Here is a 22,563-nt window from a genome sequence, read left to right as displayed (position 1 = left end):
CCTGGGGCCGGTGCTCAGTCTTCGGTTCTGTTCCAGTGTGTGTTGCTGTGTGCTTCATGTGAGTTTATGTCTGTGTTTGTGTGTGTGTGTGTGTGTGTGTGTGTGTGTGTGTGTGTGTGTGTACGTATTGTGTGGAGGGGCGTCCTTCATTATCTCTCTAATGGTGGCTGAGAGCTGGGAGATTTAATCTCATTAACAGTGTGCTGCAGTAAATGGCTTTAAAAAGTTTCTTTAATGAAATGTGTGGACACACACACACACACACACACACACTGAGCCGTGCTGTAGCTTTATAAACTCTCCGTGTGAGGTACATGTAGAGATCTAACAGATCCAGACGACCACACGATCTCTTCAGCTCTTCGCTGTCTGTTCTCTATATAATCAGGGTTCGCAGTATGCATTTACAGAGTTCTCAAATGACAGTCTGGGAGGTTCAGCAGAACTGGGCTTAAACCGTGTTCCCGCAGCTCCGCTTCAGAACTCCACGCTCATCAGCCTCCAGCGATTCGGCGGCGTGTTTGAAGCGCCTCTTAACGCTGCGCCGCAGCCATTTAGGCACTGAAATGGCCCACGCTAATTATGCAATTAGCAAATAATATTCTAAACAAATGAAAGGAGTTGAATGCCTGGTGGACCAAATCCAAAATCCAAGCTCATCAAAGACGAAGCGCAGATCATTAGCATCTCTAATAACCGTCCGTGCAGGCATGGCGGTGAATTGGGGGCGTCGCATTACGTGGGACAACTGGTGCCAGGGGGCTAATGTCATGCAGCCACGTCTCCTCATCACACTTGTGTAAAGGTGGGCACATAAAAAACGTGGTACGTTGTATGTCAGCTTTGCCCTAAAACCCATTTCTTTAAACACATGGTACACATGGTGAAGATAAGTTCCTACTTTATTCAGTGCCGCCTGCTTCTGAGGTGTTTTGTATTAAAGCGTTTGGTTTTCCTGCTTACTCCCATATAGCTCTCACCCATCGATATGATATCTAATCAATATGAGCACTATAATGAACAGAGATTTAAAAAAAAAAAAAAAGATTTTACTTTTAACATTTTGTTAAATGGTGCTCTAAGCTAAGTACATTTTCTGTAGAGGAGAGAATTAGCGTTGTCGTTTAGCTGTTTTATTTAATATATCAAGGCCTACACACATAATTATTTACCATTTTATTTTCCATTAATTACCTTTAATAAGCCATTCATATTATTATTAGGAAATACCAGAATGTGCACATTTATATTTTTTCGGTCTGAATACATTTAGTAAAAAATAAACACGGTATTACAATCCAACAGTTACTCAGTACTTGAGCAGTTTCATCACTACATACATATGTATAATTTTTTTGGATGACTACTGTTTACTTGAGTATTATTATTTTGGAGTAATGCTGCTCACACTTGACTCTACTTCCCATCTCTGCTTGTCCCAGGTCTTCCCTACATGAACTTTAGAAAAGGTTAAAATCCTGAAATGGGTGTGGTATCGTGCAGATCCCTCGAACACCAGCCCCTCGGCTCAGTAGCTACAGACCGTTCAGTATAGAACAGCGGAAATGTGGTTTTCGTGCTCTTGCATCATGAGTTGACTGTGGCCCGTGTCTCTTGCCGTCCCTCAGGCAGTACTACGAGATGCTGTACAACACGGCGGACGAGCTGCTGAACCTGGTGGTGGACCAGGGCGTGCGCTACACCGAGCTGGAGTACATCAACGCCCTCAGCCTCCTGCACCGCAGCCAGACGGGCGTGGGTGACCTGACGGTGCAGAACACCCGGCTGCAGCGCCTCAAAGAGATCATCTGCGAGCAGGCCGCCATCAAGCAGGCCACCAAGGACAAGAAGATCACCACCGTCTAGCGGGGGACGCCTGTTCTGCTTTATTCGTTTTGCATTTCTGATGTATTCTAAAGCAACAATAAGCAGTTAACACAATTCTACAGACTTTTATTTAATAATGTGCCAAAATGGCAGACACACACACTGTATTATCCAGCAGTTCATGCCATGTCTCTGACGTCCGACTCCAGGCCGCTTGTTCTCTCATTTTTTCTGTGATGTCCAGATCTGGCTGCTTCACATGGCCGCCGCCCTGCAGCTCTGCCTGGAATGACTGATGCCAGATTACAGCATTCAAATTATTATACAGCAAACACTCCTTTTCTCGCCTTACTTTTCATTTGTTCTGCTCGCTGTGCAGAGGAAATGGAAATTGCTGCACTTGTTCGTTCTTTTGTTCCCCTGAACTTCTCCTCAGTTGCTTATTGACTGGATGCTCCAGTGTTGGACCTGCAGTAGGAAGAGAGGAGGCCAGAAACACACACACACACACACACACACGATTCTTCCTTACTGACTGTCTTCAGTTCATTAATTCTGTAAGAAAAAGCTCCAGCAGGAGCAAGAGGAACGTTCTGTCAACACCGAATACGGACATTAGCCAACTACGATGGTGGAACGCGGCAGAAAAATCCATCATAATGAAATCAGTGAGCATGGCGGAACATCCAGAGGGGATCTCTGTGCGGCGCATCTCCATTCTTCATGTGAATTATGGGGAGTGCGTAAATGAATGTTTGCCGAATGTTGGGAATAAAGCTCCTTTCCTTCTGTTTACAGCACCAGGACCGTGGAGGTGATTTAGAACGTTTATAATGAGGAACTGCCTTGTACTGCTGATAGAAACACGACAATAATCAATATAACAATAAACGTTAAAATTAAATGATGACAAATGGCTACAATTTATTTCATGGGTTGAACAGAACTGGACAGTTCTTTGCAAATGGCTCTACAACAAATCGATAATAAACCAGCTCTCGCACTTGTGAAACCGGAGAACCTGGAGGAACCCAACGAGGGGAGATAAATGTTAACTCGTCTACAGACAACGTGCATTATGCAGCTTATAAAAAAATCCACCTGCTCTACCTGCAGCCATGTCGCCTGCGGGTCCTGAAGGAACTTCATATCCCAGGATGCATTTCGCCCCCCCTGGTAGCCCAGGTAACGGGAACCTGTGCCGCGCGGTGACCTTTTCTCGCAGTTTGAGTTTTTGACATTTTTTTGGTTTTAAAAATGACGTCCGTCGCGATTTCGCCGTCGAATTCTGTTCAGCCGGAGCCGGACAGACAGCGGGTGGAGCACAAGGTGAGAAATGATAAGAAATGAGATTTTAAATAGCGACAATAACGGGTCTAGCTGTGGCTCTTTTTACGTCTTCCTTTTGGACAGGCGGACGGGGACCTGACGGAGGAGGCGGTGTCCGATTCTTTATCCGACCTGGGGGTCTCCGCCGCCGGCCTGCAGCTGGTCTTCCGCGCCCTGTCCGTCCCGGTAAAAGCAAAATACAAGATTTCCTATTAAATATCGACATTTATTCAATAACTATATATATACAGTTCCGGTAACACACAAATACACGATATATACAAAAACACCGACATTTACTCAAATATCTTATATATACAGTTCCAGTAACACAAATACACGATATATACAAAAACACAGACATTTATTCCACAATCTTATATATACAGTTCCAGTAACACAAATACACGATATATACAAAAATACAGACATTTACTCAAATATCTTATATATACAGTTCCAGTAACACAAATACACGATATATACAAAAACACCGACATTTACTCAAATATCTTATATATACAGTTCCAGTAACACAAATACACGATATATACAAAAACACAGACATTTATTCCACAATCTTATATATACAGTTCCAGTAACACAAATACACGATATATACAAAAATACAGACATTTACTCAAATATCTTATATATACAGTTCCAGTAACACAAATACACGATATATACAAAAACACAGACATTTATTCCACAATCTTATATATAAAGTTCCGGTAACACACAAATACACAATATATACAAAAACACCGACATTTATTCCACAATCTTATATATACAGTTCCAGTAACACACAAATACACGATATATACAAAAACAGTGACATTTATTCCATAATCTTATATATACAGTTCCGGTAACACACAAATACACGATATATACAAAAATACCGACATTTACTCCATAATCTTATATACACAGTTCTGGTAACACACAAATACACGATATATACAAAAACAGTGACATTTATTCCATAATCTTATATATACAGTTCCAGTAACACAAATACACGATATATACAAAAATATCGACATTTACTCAAATATCTTATATATACAGTTCCGGTAACACACAAATACACGATATATACAAAAATACCGACATTTACTCCATAATCTTATATACACAGTTCTGGTAACACACAAATACACGATATATACAAAAACACCAACATTTACTCCATAATTTTATATATACAGTTCCGGTAACACACAAATACACGATATATACAAAAATACCGACATTTACTCCATAATCTTATATACACAGTTCTGGTAACACACAAATACACAATATATACAAAACCACCGACATTTACTCCATAATCTTATATATACAGTTCCGGTAACACAAATACACGATATATACAAAAACACCAACATTTACTCCATAATTTTATATATACAGTTCCGGTAACACAAATACACGATATATACAAAAATACCGACATTTACTCCATAATCTTATACATACAGTTCCGGTAACACAAATACACGATATATACAAAAATACCGACATTTACTCCATAATCTTATACATACAGTTCCGGTAACACAAATACACGATATATACAAAAACACAGACATTTACTCCATAATCTTATATATACAGTTCCGTAACACACAAATACACAATATATACAAACTCACCGACATTTACTCCATAATCTTATATATACAGTTCCGGTAACACAAATACACGATATATACAAAAACACCAACATTTACTCCATAATCTTATATATACAGTTCTGGTAACACAAATACACGACATATACAGAAATATTGACATTTACTCCATAATCTTATATTTACAGTTCCAGTAACACACAAATACACAATATATACAAAAATACAGACATTTACTCAAATATCTTATATATACAGTTACGGTAAAACATAAATACAGGATATATACAAAAACACCGACATTTACTCCATAATCACAGTCCTGGTAACACAAATACACAATATATACAAAATTACCAACATTTACTCCATAATCTTATATATTCAGTTCCGGTAAAACACAAATACACGATATATACAAAAAAAACGCCATTTACTCCATAATCTTATATATACAGTCCCGGTAACACAAGTGCACAATTTATACAAAATGTTCTACATTTGGTGTTTCTATTTATGCACATATAGCCGCTCCATAAGGGTGATGGTTGAATACAGAGGACACATTTCATTGTGTGCTGTCCTGCTGTGTATCACAATGACAATCACTTCACTTTATCTTTCATAATAATCATCACACAAACACTCACACTCCTGGTAAAGTAAAATGTTTTCTCATTTTCACTAATGTTTACATGATGCTACTTTATGAGTTAAAAATGTCTTTTTATGACACATTAAACATGTTGAGTCTTTGTGCAACTATAAAAAAAATGATGCAATTTGTAGATAAATGGTAGAATTGTATTTTATTTTAGAGATAATAATTTGTAATCATGCATTAAAATGGCCTAAATGTTTGAAAATGATGGACTGAGGTACGTTTTAACAACATCTGGATGTTTTATTTGCAGGGACGCAACCTGAATAATATTTCACTTCTGTGCCGTTATGTCCATCTTCAAAAGCTAGAGCTTCCCCACAATAGAATCAAAGGTATAACGCACAAAATCTGTCTAAGCTGTTGACGGTGGATGGCAGCCATTGAGAAGTTACCTGTAGACATTAGTGATGAACGTAAATGAGCCGTACGGCGTTAAATACTTCATGGATCTTGTTGCCTGTGCTCGTCCTTTACGGTTGTGGGGGGAAATAATCTCACTCTGTCTCTGCTCTCTGGTGCTGCTAATGTTGCGTGACTGTTAGATTTATCCTGCGTAAGCCATATGCCGTACCTCATAACACTGGACGCATCCCACAACTGCCTCTCCGACTTCTTTGGATTTCAGCCACCCAAAAACCTCAAGGTGGGACCTTCATCCGACAGGAAAAGACAAATGTGATTTAGATTCTCATCATATGGGCCCGGTGGTTTCATCACGGCCAGAACTGTTGAATATTCAGCACGGGAGTGGGTTCCTGTCACAGAGCTAATCAGACATGAATTAATTATTCAGGGCTCCTGAAAGCACCCATTTTTTCACTCTGTTATGATAATCTTATCAATACCTGCTTCTAAAGTTCTAATGTCTTTCTTTGATGTCTTTTTTTTTTTCAATATTATTTTTCCTGTTGCAGGAAGTGAACTTGTCTTACAACCAGATATCTGAGATGAAGGACCTGTCTGCCTACTCGTCTCTGGGGAGACTTGTTCTTGACCGTATCCTCAAAAACAACAGCCTCTTATCTTCTCATCAGCCACTGGGCCAGGCCTGCAGCTCGGAACTCTGGGTCCAGTAGCAAATTAATTCCTCAGCGGCCGTTCCAGATAACTCGGTCCGTAGGATCCATGGTTTGCAGAGCTGCATCAGCCTGACTCACTTGAGTCTGGCTCATAACAAGATCGCCCGCATCCACGGCCTGGAGAACCTGCCGCTGCGAGAGCTCTGCCTGGTGAGCGCCCTTCATCTTCCTCACGCTTGCGTGAGTCTCTGGTGACTTCATTAAACGCTCTGCTGACATCTTCCTGGTTTTCCATGGACCCTGCAGTAGCTTTTCCACATGGGCTGTCCTTAAATTTCTATCTGTGTGAAGGTATAGTTTTATCCCAGCAGGGTGGGCTTCTCCCAGTAATTGATCTTCGCGTGACTGGCTGCTGAAGGTCAGCATATGGCTGGCCAGCGTGCCACCGGCCCCTCGCCGCCGCAATGGAAGGTGTTAGTTTTGTCCTGTATCGGAGCGATTCTTCATCGTCAGCAAAGCCTGCGAGGTCCCATGAGCCCCAGCTGGACCCTGATCAGCACCTTCCACCAGCAGACACTCATTCTGTCATCTGTTTCCTTTCTCACCTCATCACACACACACACACACACACACACACTGTGCCGGGCTTCCAGGGCTGTGTCTGCAGTGACCAGTCCTGCTGTCCGCAGCTCTTTTCCAGGTATTCACCGCGGCGGGGGGCTGGACGACAGCCAGTGTGTGGAGAGATGTGATGAAAGTGTGTGTGTGTGTGTGTTCAGAATTGTTATCAGAGGTTAAGTAGGTTTAGCATTAACGAATTAGAAAAAAAAAAAGAAAAGAATTGTGAATTGTTATCAGAGGTTAAGTTGGATTAGTATTAAAGTTTGATTTAGGAACATTCTCTGTGTGTGTGTGCGTGTGTGTGTGTGTGTGTGTGTGTGTGTGTGTGTGTGTACAGAGCATCTCGCCAGCTGCCGACCTGCCAGTCTCTTCATCACCAAACGTCTTGTCTTTACCGATGGGGACCAAAGCACTTTAATTAACTTCAAATAATTCTCTTTCTGCTTCTACTCCTCCTCAGAACAGCATATGGTGTGTGTGTGTGTGTGTGTGTGTAATTTTGTTTTTCTCTTCCCAGAGCGGTAATATGATTGAGAAAATAGAAAATCTGGGCACTCTGCGGGCTCTGCAGTCACTGGACCTGTCCTCCAACCGAATCCACAGCCTCTGTGGCCTGAACAACCTCCCTCTCCTGGGGTCCATCAACCTGGAGAGTAACCTGGTACTCCTGCCACGCCTTTTTTCAGACTCTACATAGATCAGTAGAATTACTTAAGAATTTAGATATAATGACGTGCTTATTGTAACAGATCAGCGAGATTAAAGAGGCGTCGCCGATCCACGACCTGTATCTGCTGCGGGACCTGAACCTGCGGGGAAACCCCGTGCAGGTGGGTGAGGCAGCGTCACCGTGGTGACCGTGGGTGTGTGTCGGCTGCAGTGTGTGATGACACGGTTCCTCCCCTGCAGGACCAGCCGGACTACAGACTAGCCATCATCTTCCTCCTGCAGCAGCTGACCAGCCTGGACCAACAACCCGCCACCGCAGAGGAGAAGGTGATGGATCTAGTTCTCTTCCAGCTCTGCCCAGGATCAAGGACACTTAACCCTGAGTGTCTCCAGTGGGACTGTCCCTGTAACTACTGATTGTAAGGTGCTCTGGCTGCAGTGGTTGGCCTAGCGGGTAAGGAAGCGGACCTGTAATTGGAAGGTTGCAGGTTCAAGTCCCCAACCGGCAAGGTGACACTGAGGTCCCGTTGATGGAGGTACCGTCCCCACACACTGCTCCCCGGGCGTCTGTCATGGGTGATGGTTAAATACAGAGGACACATTTCACCGTGACACCGTGTGCTGTAGTGTTTCACAGTGACAATCAGAAAATGCCAGAAAATATGCCAGTAAATGTAAAACTTTTAGAAGAGCAGTAGGGAGTAGAAGTTTGGTGAGAAGTTGAGTTCCTTTCCGCTCGTCTGGATTAACCGAAACTCACCAGGGCGGCCAATGATTGGCCGGTGACCTCCGGCGAGCACAGAGTCACCGCTGCCTGTCATCCTCAGGTGTCGGCCGTCAATATGTACGATCCGCCCCTGGAGGAGGCTGCGGCTCGAGATCACATGACCCAGGTGCTGTACCAGACTCTGCAGCCTCAGGGCATCCTTGACAGGTGAGAGGGTGGGAGTTCTGGGTTTATTTGGACCCACGTCTGGCGTGGGGGGGGGGGGGGTTAACCGGACGTGTGTCCCGTGTGTCAGCACCATGCCCGGTCTGGACGCCCCGTACCCCATGCTGGTGCTGACCGGCCCCCGGGCCTGCGGGAAGAGGGAGCTCGCCCACCGGCTGTGCCAGGAGTTCACCGAGTTTTTTGCATACGGGTGAGCACCAGTCTGCTGTGCCTCATGCTGCGTGTGTGTGTGTGTGTGTGTGTGTGTGTGTGTTAACACACAGAAAGAAGAGCACCGGTGTGATAAGTGCTGCAGATAAAAGGCCTTTTACATCTCAGGCTGTCTCCTCGGCCGCTGTTTTGTCTGCCAGTGCTGCTCTTTGATGCCAAGTTGGCATCTTCAGTATTTTTATTTCGCTCCCAGTCCTGTCTGTTCTCGCGTGTGTAGAACAACTCTAGAACAACGCCATCATTTCCCCGGGACGGGCGCTGTACCCTCGGCACCGCCGCGTTTCCATGTACTGCCTGTAAATCTGCGTAATGGCTCATAAAGCAGGGCAGGGCTGGTGTGTGCTACCATCGCGCCGCTCTGGGTGTGTGTGTAATGAGGAAGTCGGGCCTTCCTCCTTCCTCCTTCCTCCTTCCTTCTTCCTCTCGCACACAAATAAGCACACGCGCCTCTCAAAGAGTTCACGGGAAACAGCTCACATATTTCCCAGCCATAAATCACTCACCTGACACTGCCTGTGGGAATCAGCTGAGTGTGTGTGTGTGTGTGTGTGTGTGTGTGTTTAGCCAATGTAAGCGCTCTGAAGGACCATATAAACTTATAAAAGTTTTGCAAGGTGGGAGTCGGGAATGATGTGTTCCATTTTATTTCCTCTGCAGTGCGTGTCACACCACCCGGGAGCCGTATTCCGGCGAGGAGGATGGTCCTGACTACCACTTTATCACCGAGGAACAATTTCAGAACATGATTCATATGGTGTGTACATTTTTTTTTTCTTTTTATTTGACTACTTTAAATTGAACTGACAATGGCGCTGCTTTATTATCAATACAAGAAGAAATGAGAGACAGTAGGAGACTGTACAGTGCTTCTCGTTGTGTCATTCCAGATTAAAAGGCAGCCCTGTCCTGTCCTGTCTTTTTGTAGCTCGGTTGGGGCGTCTCGCATGTAATTCTCACATTTTCCGCCCAGCATGCTCTGCTCCTGCACACTGAGAACTGCCTTGTAAGACATTTTAATGTGTTTCTAGTAGACTCTTCAAAGCGAAAGTAATCTAATAAAAAAAAAAAACCCCACCAAATGTAAGAAGGTGTCCCAGATTTGTTGTCACCGAGGAGCTGGTGGTCCTTTTAACGTCCTTTTCAGAAGTGATTCTCTGAGATGAGTGCGGTGCCATAACCTGTGATTTAGGATGGAGACCTTCATGTATGATCATAACCACATGGAGACTGCTGGAGCCCTCACCGCCTCTTCATCCTCCTCCCATCACACAGCCCCGATGGATGCAGGGGTCCATGCTGGTGTCATTACGGGCCTCCGCTGTATTATTACACACGAGCCAGTAAAATAGTGGAGTAAAGTTACTTCTACACGGGTGACCTCTGCCCGCCTTTGTGATGAACCGGGACCAGCTGCAGGGAGACGCAAGCTGTGTGTCAGAGGTTCCTGAACAGGGTCAGTCGGAGCCGAGTACACGTTCTGTCCTGACGGCCTGAATATTAGAGATGGGGGAACACGTTGATGTCATCAGTTGCATTGGCCCAATAACATAGATTTGTGGCAAGTAGCAGCCACACGGGTTTTAGCATTGCAAGATGTTGGGAGTATTTTAATGCAAGTTCAATGCAAAAGGGAGGAGGCAAGGGAAACAGAGGATGTGCACCCATAAATGCATGTGGGGTGCTGACAAAAAAAAATGATCCCCAAAACAAAAATAACACAATCATAACATATTTACATATTTTGTGTAATTATACATGCTGCATAATGAAACCTGTTCCATTTGTACTGTACACTTGATGTTGGTAGATTTGCTATTAGGGGCAAACTGTAAAAAGCCGGACGATGGTTCAGGCTACTGTTGGTACTCTGTGTTATATATATGCCTATATATAGTAACCTTCCTAAAATAATCACAAAAATATTGTTTTTTTTTTTTTTTGCCTAAGTAATTTTTTCCGATGCTGGCCACATGTGATTAAATCGCCTGCACCCTCATTTAATCAGATCAGTTGTTAAATTATTTTGCACTTATTTTACTCCAGAATTTTGTGTTGGAATGTTAGGAAATTAATGTTTTGTCATTCAGAAATACATTCATTAGAACATATACATTTGCATATTAGTCAATTAATTTGGGTAGGTAGCCTAGTCGTCAGGGTAGTAGTCTAGTCAGGGTGGTAGTAGCATAGTGGGTAGCACACTCGCCTGTGAACCGGAAGACCCAGGTTCAAATTCCACTTACTACCACTGTGTCCCTGAGTCACTTAAACCTAAGTTGCTCCAGGGGGGGACTGTCCCTGTAACTACTGATTGTAAGTTGCTCTGGATAAGGGCGTCTGATAAATGCTGTAAATGTAAATTTCGAATCTTTTGAGAATTTAATTGATTGGGGGGTACTTAGATTAATTAATGCATCACGAAAAAGATTAATCGCTTAAATATAGCCGGTTTGCCCAACACTGCTGAATACATGTTCAGAAATATTCCAGTATAGAAGAAAAAAACCTTGTCTACCCCCTTCTCTCTCAGGGTAAATTCATCCAGACGATGCAGTACGGGGGCCACTGGTTTGGTTTGTCCTGGGAGGCTGTGGAGAGCGTTGCCCGCGAGGGTCTGGCCTGCTGTGTGCACATGGAGCTGGAGGTACCACATGACTCCCTGTATAACCCCACACTAGTGTAGAATCATCATCATCATCATGAAGGCAATGTTGAACAGGGCGTCCTCAGTCTGAAGAAGTCCCGCTTCGAGCCGCGCTACGTCCTGCTCATCCCCACCAGCACTGAAAGCTACACCCACTGCCTCAGGCACCGGCAGCTCTACACCCAGGCCGAGATGCAGCTGGACGCGGCCGTGTCTCGCATCGACCTCTACGGCCGCGTCAACAGGGAGCGGCCGGGCTTCTTCGACATTGTTATCCCGTCCGGTACGGCCCTGTGTCGTGTGGTCAAAGGCACCTTCAGTATAGTTCTTTTTGGTGATCTGTCTTAATTTCAATTAGCTTTAGTCACGTCCAGACTTAAGTCTAGTCAAGTTTCGACTTATTGTAGTCTTATTTCCGTCCAAATTATCCCTGAATACTTTAGTCTAGTTATAGTGAATGGAAAGTGTATTTTAGTCTACTGTGTTTTTAATTCATGGAATTATATTTAACCCAGTCAACATAGTACAAGTACCAAGTAGAACAGACAGACACAACATTTACTTTTAGTCGAACCCATTTCATAATTAAAACAAGGTTATCTTATTATTACTATTGTTGCCGTATAGACTGAAGAATACTCAACATCCATTCCGTTTCTCCCCGTGTTTCACTTCATTTTCTCCCTGATGACCCACCACCATATATCTATAACCCACCACAAGCATTCTGAAATATAAAAAAATGCGCAAACAGGAACTGATGAATTTACATAATCTGTGCGACCGAATGGGTGACAAAGAAACAGAAATACTGCAATAATAATAATAAGACTATTAAATGAGAGGATATAACGTCTCAAAAATACAGACCTTCAAGTATAATTTTTATTTTCAAGCCACATTTAGTCTCATTTTTTTACATCAACCATATTACAGGATATAATTTGTTATGGTTAGGTCACACGACCAGAATTTACATCATAAAGATTTATTCTGTCAAAAATGTAATTGATGAAATTAACAATACCTTTGAATGCATCAGGATGGGGCTAATGAGGTGAGTTTGGTTCAGATGACAGGGCCCAGGCGTATGCGGTGCTGAGGCAGGCGGTGATGGAGTACCTGAACCTGGAAGAGTCGAGGGGCGGAGACAGCAGCCCAGCGACACCTGCCTGCTCCTCTAACAGTAAGAAGGGCTTCGCACACCTCCACCTCCCGTACCATATCCTTCATTAAATACGGCCTCTCTTGCGTGGACAGATATGACTTGCGACTCGGCCCTGTCTGAGAAGAGGAAGGGTGTCACCCTTAAAGCCCCGCCCACCACCGAGGCAGAGGCCGACTCCTACAGCCGGAACTACTGGAACAAAGTCCAGGCTGAGATCACACTGCAGAAAAGCCCCGCCGTGAGTGACCCGACGTTTAAAACCAAGCAGGTCAGATGGAATGTGAGAGCTAGTTCTCGATTTTACAGGAGACGGCCTCCATCAACAGGCGACAGCAGATGATCCGAGATGCGCTGATGGGGAAGCCTTCTCCACGAGCCTCTTCCAGGTAAACGGTCATGAGGTGATGTTGTACCTGTTCAGGCCCAGACTGCTGAGCAGCGCCTCACTTAATGGGGTAATTAATGGGCTAATTAGCCTGAGCTCATCAACCCACGCTGATACACCTCTTTGCCACTAATAGTCTATTAGGGGGGGAGTCCTTGTGCTCTTAACTGTGAAAATATGATAATGATATGGAAATATATTAGAAATTACTGAAAGATGAAGAGCCATTAAAGATATGTATGACCTGGATTAGAACGTGTTTTTTTTTTTTATAAGAAAAGGCAAAATTACAGCTTTTGACCAGTACATTTACATTTACAGCATTTACCAGACGCCCGTATCCAGAGCAACTTACAATCAGTAGTTACAGGGACAGTCCCCCCCTGGAGACACTCAGGGTTAAGTGTCTTGCTCAGGGACACAATGGTAGTTAATGGGATTTGAACCTGGGTCTTCTGGTTTATAGGCGAGTATGTTACCCACTAGGCTACTACCACCCCAGTAGCTGCAGTTATTTCAGTATAGAGTTATCTGAATAATTTCTGATAACATCTCCAATGCATCTCCATGACCCTGGTTGTGTAATGTCTTTCAGACAATCCCAATGCAGGGATTGATTGCCATTTCACCGTCGTTTTTTATTGTATATTTGTTCATATATTATACAGAGGTGTTTATACAGCTCCGTCACGCCTCACCCATCAGTCTGCAGGTCACAACCTGCCCGGCGCCACCGAGGACAGCAGGTCAGTGAAATGAAACCTCACCACTTGACCTGTAACCCCATTTTATCGCTCCTGCTACAGGCTGGGGGTGTCTTCGCCCCTAATTCACTTCTTTACAGCTTGCCACGCCGCTCCGCCCCGCCCCGCCCCGCACCAGGCCTGAGCCATCTGGGGAGGTGTCCTGGCACACACAAATTTAGATTTATGTCTTCCAGCACCCTCCGAGCATCGGCTGAGCGAAGGTCCCCAGGAGGTTGGGAGGGTCCGGCGAGGCTGCGGCGGCGGCGCTGTGCAGCGTTGTGGCACTAACGTACTTGTTTCAACGCACACGTGCAGCTGACCGTGTTAACGCTGGATTTCCGCCCCTTCAGGGAGGAGCGCCTTATAACTCTGGAATCTAATTACGAATAGTGCTGGAATTGGCATTATGAAGAGTGGCACGTTGATTACAGCTCGCTGAGAGTCTGCGTTTCTCCAACAGTCATGCAAGCTGGTTTATTACGAAAAATCAACGTGAATAAATTAACTAAAGGAAATTGTATATTCAGTGTGTTTGTGCAAGAGCAACAACAGAAGGATGATTTGAAATGTAGACCCGCATGTAAAACATCACGCGTAAAATGCCCTTCTCTGTACTTTTGGAACATTGTTTACTTTGCACTAGCCTTGTGGGAAAATTAAAGTACCGTAAATGACAAGCAGAGTTTTTAATCATCGCGGTTCTCGGGTTTCGTGTCCACCGTCCTGCCCCTCAGCTCTGACGAGTCCCGCGCCAGTTCTGGCCTGTCCACGCGCAGCTCTGCAGACGTGGGTTCGGCTTCAGGCCTCAAGCGCTCCGAGCTGCTGGGCCCGGAACACGACCCGGACTCGCAGCGGAGTGAGTCCTCGCTCCACCACATGTCACAGATACGAACAGCACAGCACAGTCGCTGAGTACTTTCCTCTTTAGAGAATACTTAGACTTGCATCTCTCTTACACTCTGACTTTTATGTAGTAACCGAGTGAATAAAATGATTGTGTTCATGGTAGTTAACCAGAACTGATTACTTCACAGATGGTAACATGAAAGCACTTTGTAAGTCGCTCTGGATAAATGCCACAAATGTAAATGTAAATCCGTCTGAACCTTTTATGTACTTACTGCATATTTATTACAGGAATATGCTTTATTGCATAGTGTAGTTCTGTTTGCTGATCTCTTCAGATCACTTGGACTCCGGAGTGACCCCTGACCCCCCTGTCTCACCTGGGCGGCCGGGATCCAACGCGAGACCCGTCCTGCCCCCCATACCATCCGGCCGCAAGACTGCAGAGCCCAGCCCCAGAGCCTGAGGAGGCAGGCAGGGGGCAGTTCGTTCAGAAATCATAAATATAGATGCTTCAGTCATTTCTTTGTAACTGTTTCATGTCAGTGTGATATATAATAGACCTTTACTGTAAACTGGAGCAGTAAGTGATTGTGACCCCTGACTCATGGGTTCTGAAGTCCAGTCTCCAGCTTTGTTAAAGTTAAACAGCAGCTTTTACCCATCAGTAGCAATAAAGGTCGCTGTGTTGTATATTGAACAAAATGCATCATGCTTTATTCATGTTCTGCCCATGCATTTCTGCAGAAGAACTGATCCACAGGCGTGTGTTGCTCATGCTTTACTGTGGTCCCTACTGCATCAGGGTATACACACACACACACACACACACACACACACACCTGGCCATCCATCACTGTCACCCTCCACTTCAGAGGCAGATGTTGTCAAGATCTCATAACTCTAAGGCAGCTTCAGACACGACGACTCACGATGCCTCAGGCGCCCCGCCCACCCCAGCCTTGTCTCAGAGCTGTCATCACACGTCACTCCCCTTAAACAAACCACCACCTATGGAATGTGGACACTAAAATGCCTTCAGAGTCATATTGTATCATCATGAGCAGCGTAGGTGTGTGTGTGTGTGTGTCTGTGAAGATCCCACCACTAAATCACTGATCACTAAATCACGTCTGGCTTCTTCCCATCCTCTTTCAGCTTCACTTTAAAAAAAAGAATGAATGAATGAAAAAAAAATAGATATATGTATATATACAATACAGGCCAAAAGTTTGGACACACCTTCTCATTCAATATGTTTTCTTTATTTTCATGACCATTTACGTTGGTAGATTCTCACTGAAGGCATCAAAACTATGAATGAACACGTGGAGTTATGTACTTAACAAAAAAAGCCCTGCTTTGCTCACTCTTGGCATTCTCTCGATGAGCTTCAAGAGGTCGTCACCTGAAATGCTTCTCCAACAGTCTTGAAGGAGTTCCCAGAGGTGTTTAGCACTTGTTGGTCCAGCTCACCCCAAACCATCTGGATTGGGTTCAGGTCCGGTGACTGTGGAGTTCAGGTCTCCACTGAAAGTACAGAACTCCACATGTGTTCATTCATAGTTTTGATGCCTTCAGTGAGAATCTACCAACGTAAATGGTCATGAAAAGAAAGAAAACACATTGAATGAGAAGTGTCCAAACGTTTGGCCTGTACTATGTGTGTGTTTGTGTGTGTGTGCATATATATATATATAGAAGAACATTTGATTGATTACACTAATTATACTTTAGTATAAAGGCTTTAAAAAGCTACATAAATGTGGCTTTACTGTTACCATGTGTGATTAACTCATTATGCATAATAGAGGTCAGAGGTGTTTCTGTGAAGGCCAGTTTATCCTGAGTCAGGTCCTTCATTGATTATAATACCCTGCAGAAAACCACCAGATTATTGGATTCATGATTATTAGAGGCATTTTTTTTTTTTTTTTTAGATGGAATATGAATCACTTGTCTGTCTCGGCTCCCACAGTGAGGTTCTCGCACTTCAGCAAAGCGAGGAAACGACACAGGCACCAGCAGGACCACACATCTTTTTTCTACTCACACAGCCGCCACGTCCCCAGCGGCGCCAAATTCCCATCCACCGTCCAGGTAGAAGTGATTTACGCCTGGCGTTTTTATGCAGCGCTCCCTGGCTAGCAGGGCTAACAGGTGTTGTACGTTCATGTTGTCATGGTCTCAGGATGAACCGGATCGTCGGGCGTCGTTGGCTCCTCCGCGTGGGCGTGGCGGCGCAGCTTGGCCTTGGTAACCCTGGAAACGAAGCCGGCAGTCTGGAGGCAAGAAGTCTGGCTGCGGATTAATTCCCCCGTCAAGCCAATGAAAGAAACTTTTCACTTTTTTTAATTAGCCCCCCACCCCACCCCACCCCCCCTCCACTGCGTTGGCGGCGCGCCTCGTTTAATTAAAGACGTCGCTGTGACTAATGAACTCCTAATGGCACGTAACTCCACTAATCAATATACTGTACATGCAGAGAACTTTCTCAAGCGGGCACGTCAGCGCTGTTCCAAACTATTCTTCTAACTTTCAACAGTTAATGAGGCCGCAGAATTTGCATTTTAATGAAGGCTCCGGTCTCGTTTCTGACTGTGTGTATTTGTGACAGGGTCGCAGGGTGAAATCCCCCCAGAGGGAGTGGTTTTTCTTTTATGTAACATCAACATATTAACATATCAATATTAATTACATCAACACACATGAAAAGGGAAATAAATGAATGAATGAGAATCAAATAAAATGTCCTGTTTCCAGAAACACACTCGCCTATGAACCAGAAGACCCAGGTTCAAACCCCACTTACTACCATTGCGTCCCTGAGCAAGACACTTAACCCTGAGTGTCTCCAGGGGGGGACTGTCCCTGTAACTACTGATTGTTAGTCACTCTGGATAAGGGCGTCTGGTAAATGTAAATGTCATCAGCATAAAAATCACCACTATACAAATAAATTCCTTAAAAATCATACAATGTGATGTCCTGTATTTTTTTACATTCTCTCACAGTTGAAGTGTACCAATGATGAAAATTTCAGCACAACTTGCACAATCGGTGGCTGCCGAATACTTTTTTGCCCCAATTTTGAGTTTCTGTTAATGGTTTGATGTTCCTATTCTCCAGCAAGTCCATGATTCCATGGATTTACTTACAAAAAGGTTATACAATAAAGAAACCTGCCCCCTAGAGTGTAAAAGGTTCAGTGTACTTCTTTTTTTTGATGATATAGTTGGTCCTGGGTTCAGATATCCGTCATGTGGCAGTAGAGGCTGACGCGTCTGCGCATAATGCCATATCTGCATGTATATATGGGAGTGTTTCTGCGCTGAAATGAGACTGGGGTGTGTGTGGTTAAAGGTGAACGTAAGCCCGCCTTTACAGGTTGGAGCTGAGATTGTGCAGATGCCCACCTCATGCGCCATATGTCCACCAGTACCTCACAGCAGGAAACACATGGTGCTTCTCCGGCCTTCTGCAGTCCGGTCCGGTCCAGTCCAGTTCTTCACCCGTTTAATGCATCAATTTATGGCCCTTTGGTAAATTTATCCGTCTCTACCCAGTCTGCTCTGCTTTTAACAAGAAGCAGATGTCGTCGGTGACCCCTGCCGCGGTACAGAGAGCTGCAGAGAGCCCTCTTCTGCTGCATTAAGCTTATTATTTGTTATTAGCTCATTATCTCCCGCCTTTGCAGGGGAAATATGGACACCAAAGCCTCCATCTGAGCAGGAAAAGTGTGTTGTGAACTCCTCCTAGTAATCTCGTCTTTTGACGCTCCTCCGTTTCGTACAGCCGTGCAGCACGTTGTCTGTGGTAACGCGAACGTTCCGGCAAACAGGTTTTATAAAGTAAAGTGAGCCCCCCCCCCCACAATGACATAACTGTGTGGAGTGGAGGTGAGAACCTTCACGGGGTTCATGACTCGATTGCGATGATCGAGGCCTCAATTATCGCTGCAATTTTTCTACGTCACATTATGTTTCCAGATGCGTCAGTGAGGTGGGAGTTAAGGCCTCGATCACGCAGACGTCTGGACCAGGCGTCTTTCTGCAGTTCGTGGCATCAAATAAACGCTGCATGCAATGTTTTCTTGGCATCAGATTTCGCCGGAATCCCAATGAACCTTAAAAACGGATGAATATTAAACAGCCTCGAGCGAACGGCAATTGAACGCAGCTACAAAGCGCAGCAAAAACGCATCTGCCGTTCCATCCATGTGGACGAGGCCGAACTCCTGCCCGGAGCGACACTGTGCTCAGATCAGTCGGCCGCAGTGTCTACCGTATGCCTGAGAACGGGTCTGCTGTCAGTCCATCTCCCTCCAGCAGCCCCGGGCGGAGCGGTAAACGGGCGTCTGCACGCCCCGCGACTGCACCACCGGCCGACCTCTGCGTGACCTCCGTCAGGCTTGTCATGTGGCGGATGTCAGCAGGTCTCGTGTCGTGCCGTGTTCTGTCAACAGATCCTGTACATACATATTCACGCATATTGGCCTGTCTCTCTCGACCGCGCCCCTTACTCAAGCTCATCAGTGCCGTGGTGTTTCCATGAGACACCTCCACTTTGTGACCTGTCACCCCGTAACGTCTTGGCCAGTTGCAGCGTCCGGCTGTGGTCAATTTCCTGTCCTGCTTCTGATGTTAAAAGATGTTTTATGAAACTCTACCATGACCTTTTCATGACCTTTGAACCTGAACCCACATGCTGCTTTGCTGTCTGGTGAACTCTTCAAGCACTGCTCGAAAGGAGACCAAGGCATTCCCGAATCCCTGGAAAAGTGGGCCGGCCTGCGGGGTCAGAGGTCATCCGGCAGCACCATGTGCTGCAGACATGTGGAAACCCGAGTTTCCTGTACGCTTCACGCATGTCGACGTGCCGCTGCCTGCTGAACCTCCATTAAAGCAGCAGATGCTGTTCATATGCAACGAGACACAAAGGCAGAAGGGGACACAAGCCCGAGGACGCGTCCTACGTCTTCGCCGTGGAGCGATGTGATGTTCATTCCTTTTAAGTGATGAGCACCTGACACGCGACCCGGTCACGAGCCCAGAGTCCCTCCACTGACCTCCATCACAACACACGTGTCCAGACACACCTGTCCCCCAGGCAGAAGCGCACCCGCATGTTCATCAGTCCTGAGATCGGCGGAGCACAATACAACACGCTGATTATGATGCAATTATTTGGAAGAGATTAATGCTGTGTGTGTGTGTGTGTGTGTGTGTGTGTGTGTGAGAGAGAAACTTGGCATCGTTCAGGCTTTTTGTTGTTGGCGCAGACGGGTGCTGTGCCCTGGGCACGTGGTGGTGGACATGTTTCAAATCAAAGTGAGCCAGAGGCGGGAGAGGCCTGCCATTCCTGGAGAGAAACAATCTGGCATGAGTGTGTGTGTGTATGTGTGTGTGTGTGCAGCATCATCGCTCCTCCAGCTCCACATTTAGGGGACATCTTTGTACTTTCGGGGCGGCATGAGAACTTATTCCACCTACTGCAGAACCCAAATCGTAATTAAGATTTCAGCATCGCGTTATTTCTACCTGCCGGCTTCTCTGGGGCTTTTGTTCTGAGCTGCTGGCCACAGATGGAATATTAATGAGCGATATTTCTGCAGATTGTTAATAATAAGAGACGCCGCTGCGCCGCTCCAGGCTCGCTGTAGTCCCCGCGGAACTCATGTATATTCAGCGCGGTATGAGGGGGGGGGTTCCTCGGCACTGGGGTCACCGGGGGGGCGAGGGTGAGAAGAGAGCCGAGGGGTCGGGCCCAAACAGCCTGTAGAAACAAGTTCGACGTACTGAAGGTGCAATTACCCATGATGCCGCGCTTGTTTTTTTTTTTGGAGCTGGCAAACATTACAGATTCCTAATAAATACATACACGCACACACACACACACACACACACACTCACACACACATTGCTTCAGTCAGATCCCCTGGTCCCTGAGCACATGATTGTTTCTAACTCAGCCTAGAGGCAGAATTCAATCACCGCGCACAATCACGGCAGAACGAACGACGGCGGGGATTTGGGCCCCGGCTCCAAACTCCAATTAGCCGCCGGTTTATAGCGGCCGGCCCGATTCATCTCGCTCTCAGCTGAGGAGCGATCAGCCCCCGCCGGCCTTGAAATGTAAATAGGCTGGGCGGGGTCACGTGGGTGCGGGCGGGGTCAGCTTCGCCGACGCGACTCTGCAGCCTCGATTCAGCTACACGACAAACGAAGACTGTTCGCGGAGACATTACCGACCTCATAATGTGCCAGTTTCGGAACCGGGGATCTTCGCACTTCGCCTCGGAATGTTCAGATATCTTATATTTCCAGTAAATATCTCTTCAAATGTCCTAATAATGTGCCCGTTTATTATCAGTCAAAAAAAAGTGAAAGTGAAACACGGCAGCACAGCACACTGTGACACAGTGAAATGTGTCCTCTGCATTTAACCATCACCCTTGGTGAGCAGTGGGCAGCCATGACAGGCGCCCGGGGAGCAGTGTGTGGGGACGGTGCTTCGCTCAGTGGCATTTTGGGGGATCGGGATTCGAACCGGCAACCTTCTGATTACCGCTAGGCCACCACTGGCCCGTCAAAGGAGAAGGTTCTCCTTCTATTCCACTTTTACTCATAGTTCTGCTCTCAACACTCAGCCCCTTCAGAGGGGTGGAGTTTTAACAGTGGGTGGGGCTTTCTGAAACTGAACTTTCGACCTGTAACTTACTGCATTTGACCCCTCAGCCTTTGACCAGCTCTGACCTAGGGACGCCGATGACCCTTTGAACCTTGACATCCCATGTCAACCTTCACTGGTGAGATAAGAGACCACGCCCCCCACCCCAGGGTCCATGTTTTACATGCAGTGCTAATTTATTTTAGAAATGATCTTTATCGATTCGACAGTTTTAACATACCAACACTTTTCACAGCCACAATAGTTCTGAAGAATATTTATGCATGTGGCTCCTTGTGCAAAAGTGAAAAGGTTCTCTAAAAGGAACACATAAGTAACACAAACTTCAACAATTAATAGGTACATTTCAATGGAGAACGTGAGAACACCTACTCATACTGGAGTTCTGACACTTCTCTATATTATTCAGCATTTCATTCATGTAGACGGGGGGGTCTGGACCTTAAAACTGCCCTCAGCAGCCCGGTTCTCCTTCGGTTCTCCGGATGTTGAGTGGCTGGCTGATCTCTAACACGTGGAGCTCGAGTGTTTTCAGGTGTGATGGCCGACCTGCCATTCTTTTGTCTGACCCTGATTTGTAGCACCTCAAACATCTGCTGGGCAACTTTCTACAGCTTCCTCGACCTGGATATTCCAGCGTGGGTATATCAGGAATTCTTTACACCTTTTCCAGCCTCAATTTAACAGACGGACCCAGATGTGTGAGACCTGCAGCACCACATGGTCCTCCATCACTTCCCTGCCAGACTCAGTTTTACCTGGACTATAAAATCCCACAACCCATCAGCTACCTGATAATCACCTTCACGCAGACGAAAATGATCAATATTGTGTACTTTTTTATTGCAATTTTGCACAGCACAGTGCAGCATATTGTGCGGATAATCAGTCTTCTCTACTGATGGACTCGGCCAGAAAAGTGACAACTTGGCCACTGCCAATGACTCTAATAATGAGTCAGCATGGAAATATGAAGGGTGTGTTGGTGTGTGTTTAAATGTGATCTGTGACCTAGAAAGAGCAAATTCCCTGTCAGCCTACCAACTCGAGGGAAGGTCTGACACGGATGAGAAGAACAGACACCCCCCCCCCCGTTCCTATCTGTCACCCCCCCCCTCCACCTCTGGAAAAGCTGAGAGCAACAGGT

General features: G+C 45.6%; 2 protein-coding genes across 3 annotated transcripts in view; both read left to right on the top strand.

Moving 5' to 3' along the window:
• The window catches only part of exoc4 (exocyst complex component 4), a 74,395-nt gene extending 71,658 nt beyond the window's left edge, over positions 1-2,737 (top strand). Inside the window, exon 18 of the mRNA XM_028955174.1 lies at positions 1,629-2,737. Within this exon, the coding sequence (XP_028811007.1) occupies positions 1,629-1,866 (238 nt within the window). The 3' untranslated portion in view covers positions 1,867-2,737. The remainder of the gene's footprint in view (positions 1-1,628) is intronic.
• A 278-nt stretch (positions 2,738-3,015) lies between these two features.
• On the top strand, positions 3,016-15,960 carry lrguk (leucine-rich repeats and guanylate kinase domain containing). Of its 2 annotated transcripts, XM_028955535.1 has the most exons (20): positions 3,016-3,156; positions 3,241-3,342; positions 5,717-5,798; positions 6,009-6,109; positions 6,381-6,462; positions 6,571-6,695; positions 7,624-7,767; positions 7,856-7,936; positions 8,016-8,102; positions 8,603-8,709; positions 8,798-8,917; positions 9,595-9,691; positions 11,468-11,581; positions 11,657-11,864; positions 12,654-12,767; positions 12,842-12,987; positions 13,056-13,135; positions 13,803-13,880; positions 14,615-14,736; positions 15,065-15,960. In XM_028955535.1, the coding sequence occupies exons 1-20, from the start codon at positions 3,085-3,087 to the stop codon at positions 15,190-15,192; spliced, it is 2,190 nt and encodes a 729-aa protein (XP_028811368.1). In that variant the 5' UTR covers positions 3,016-3,084; the 3' UTR covers positions 15,193-15,960. The 2 variants fall into 2 exon arrangements, with proteins under 2 accessions (XP_028811368.1, XP_028811369.1); XM_028955536.1 differs by lacking the exon at positions 15,065-15,960 and having other exon boundaries at positions 13,979-14,728.
• The last annotated feature ends 6,603 nt before the right edge of the window (positions 15,961-22,563 follow it).

The sequence above is a fragment of the Denticeps clupeoides genome, chromosome 15 (assembly GCF_900700375.1).
Source record: "Denticeps clupeoides chromosome 15, fDenClu1.1, whole genome shotgun sequence".
NCBI lineage: Eukaryota > Metazoa > Chordata > Actinopteri > Clupeiformes > Denticipitidae > Denticeps > Denticeps clupeoides.
The sequence above is the reverse complement of the archived record's forward strand: the minus strand, read 5'-3'. Positions and strand labels throughout refer to the sequence as shown.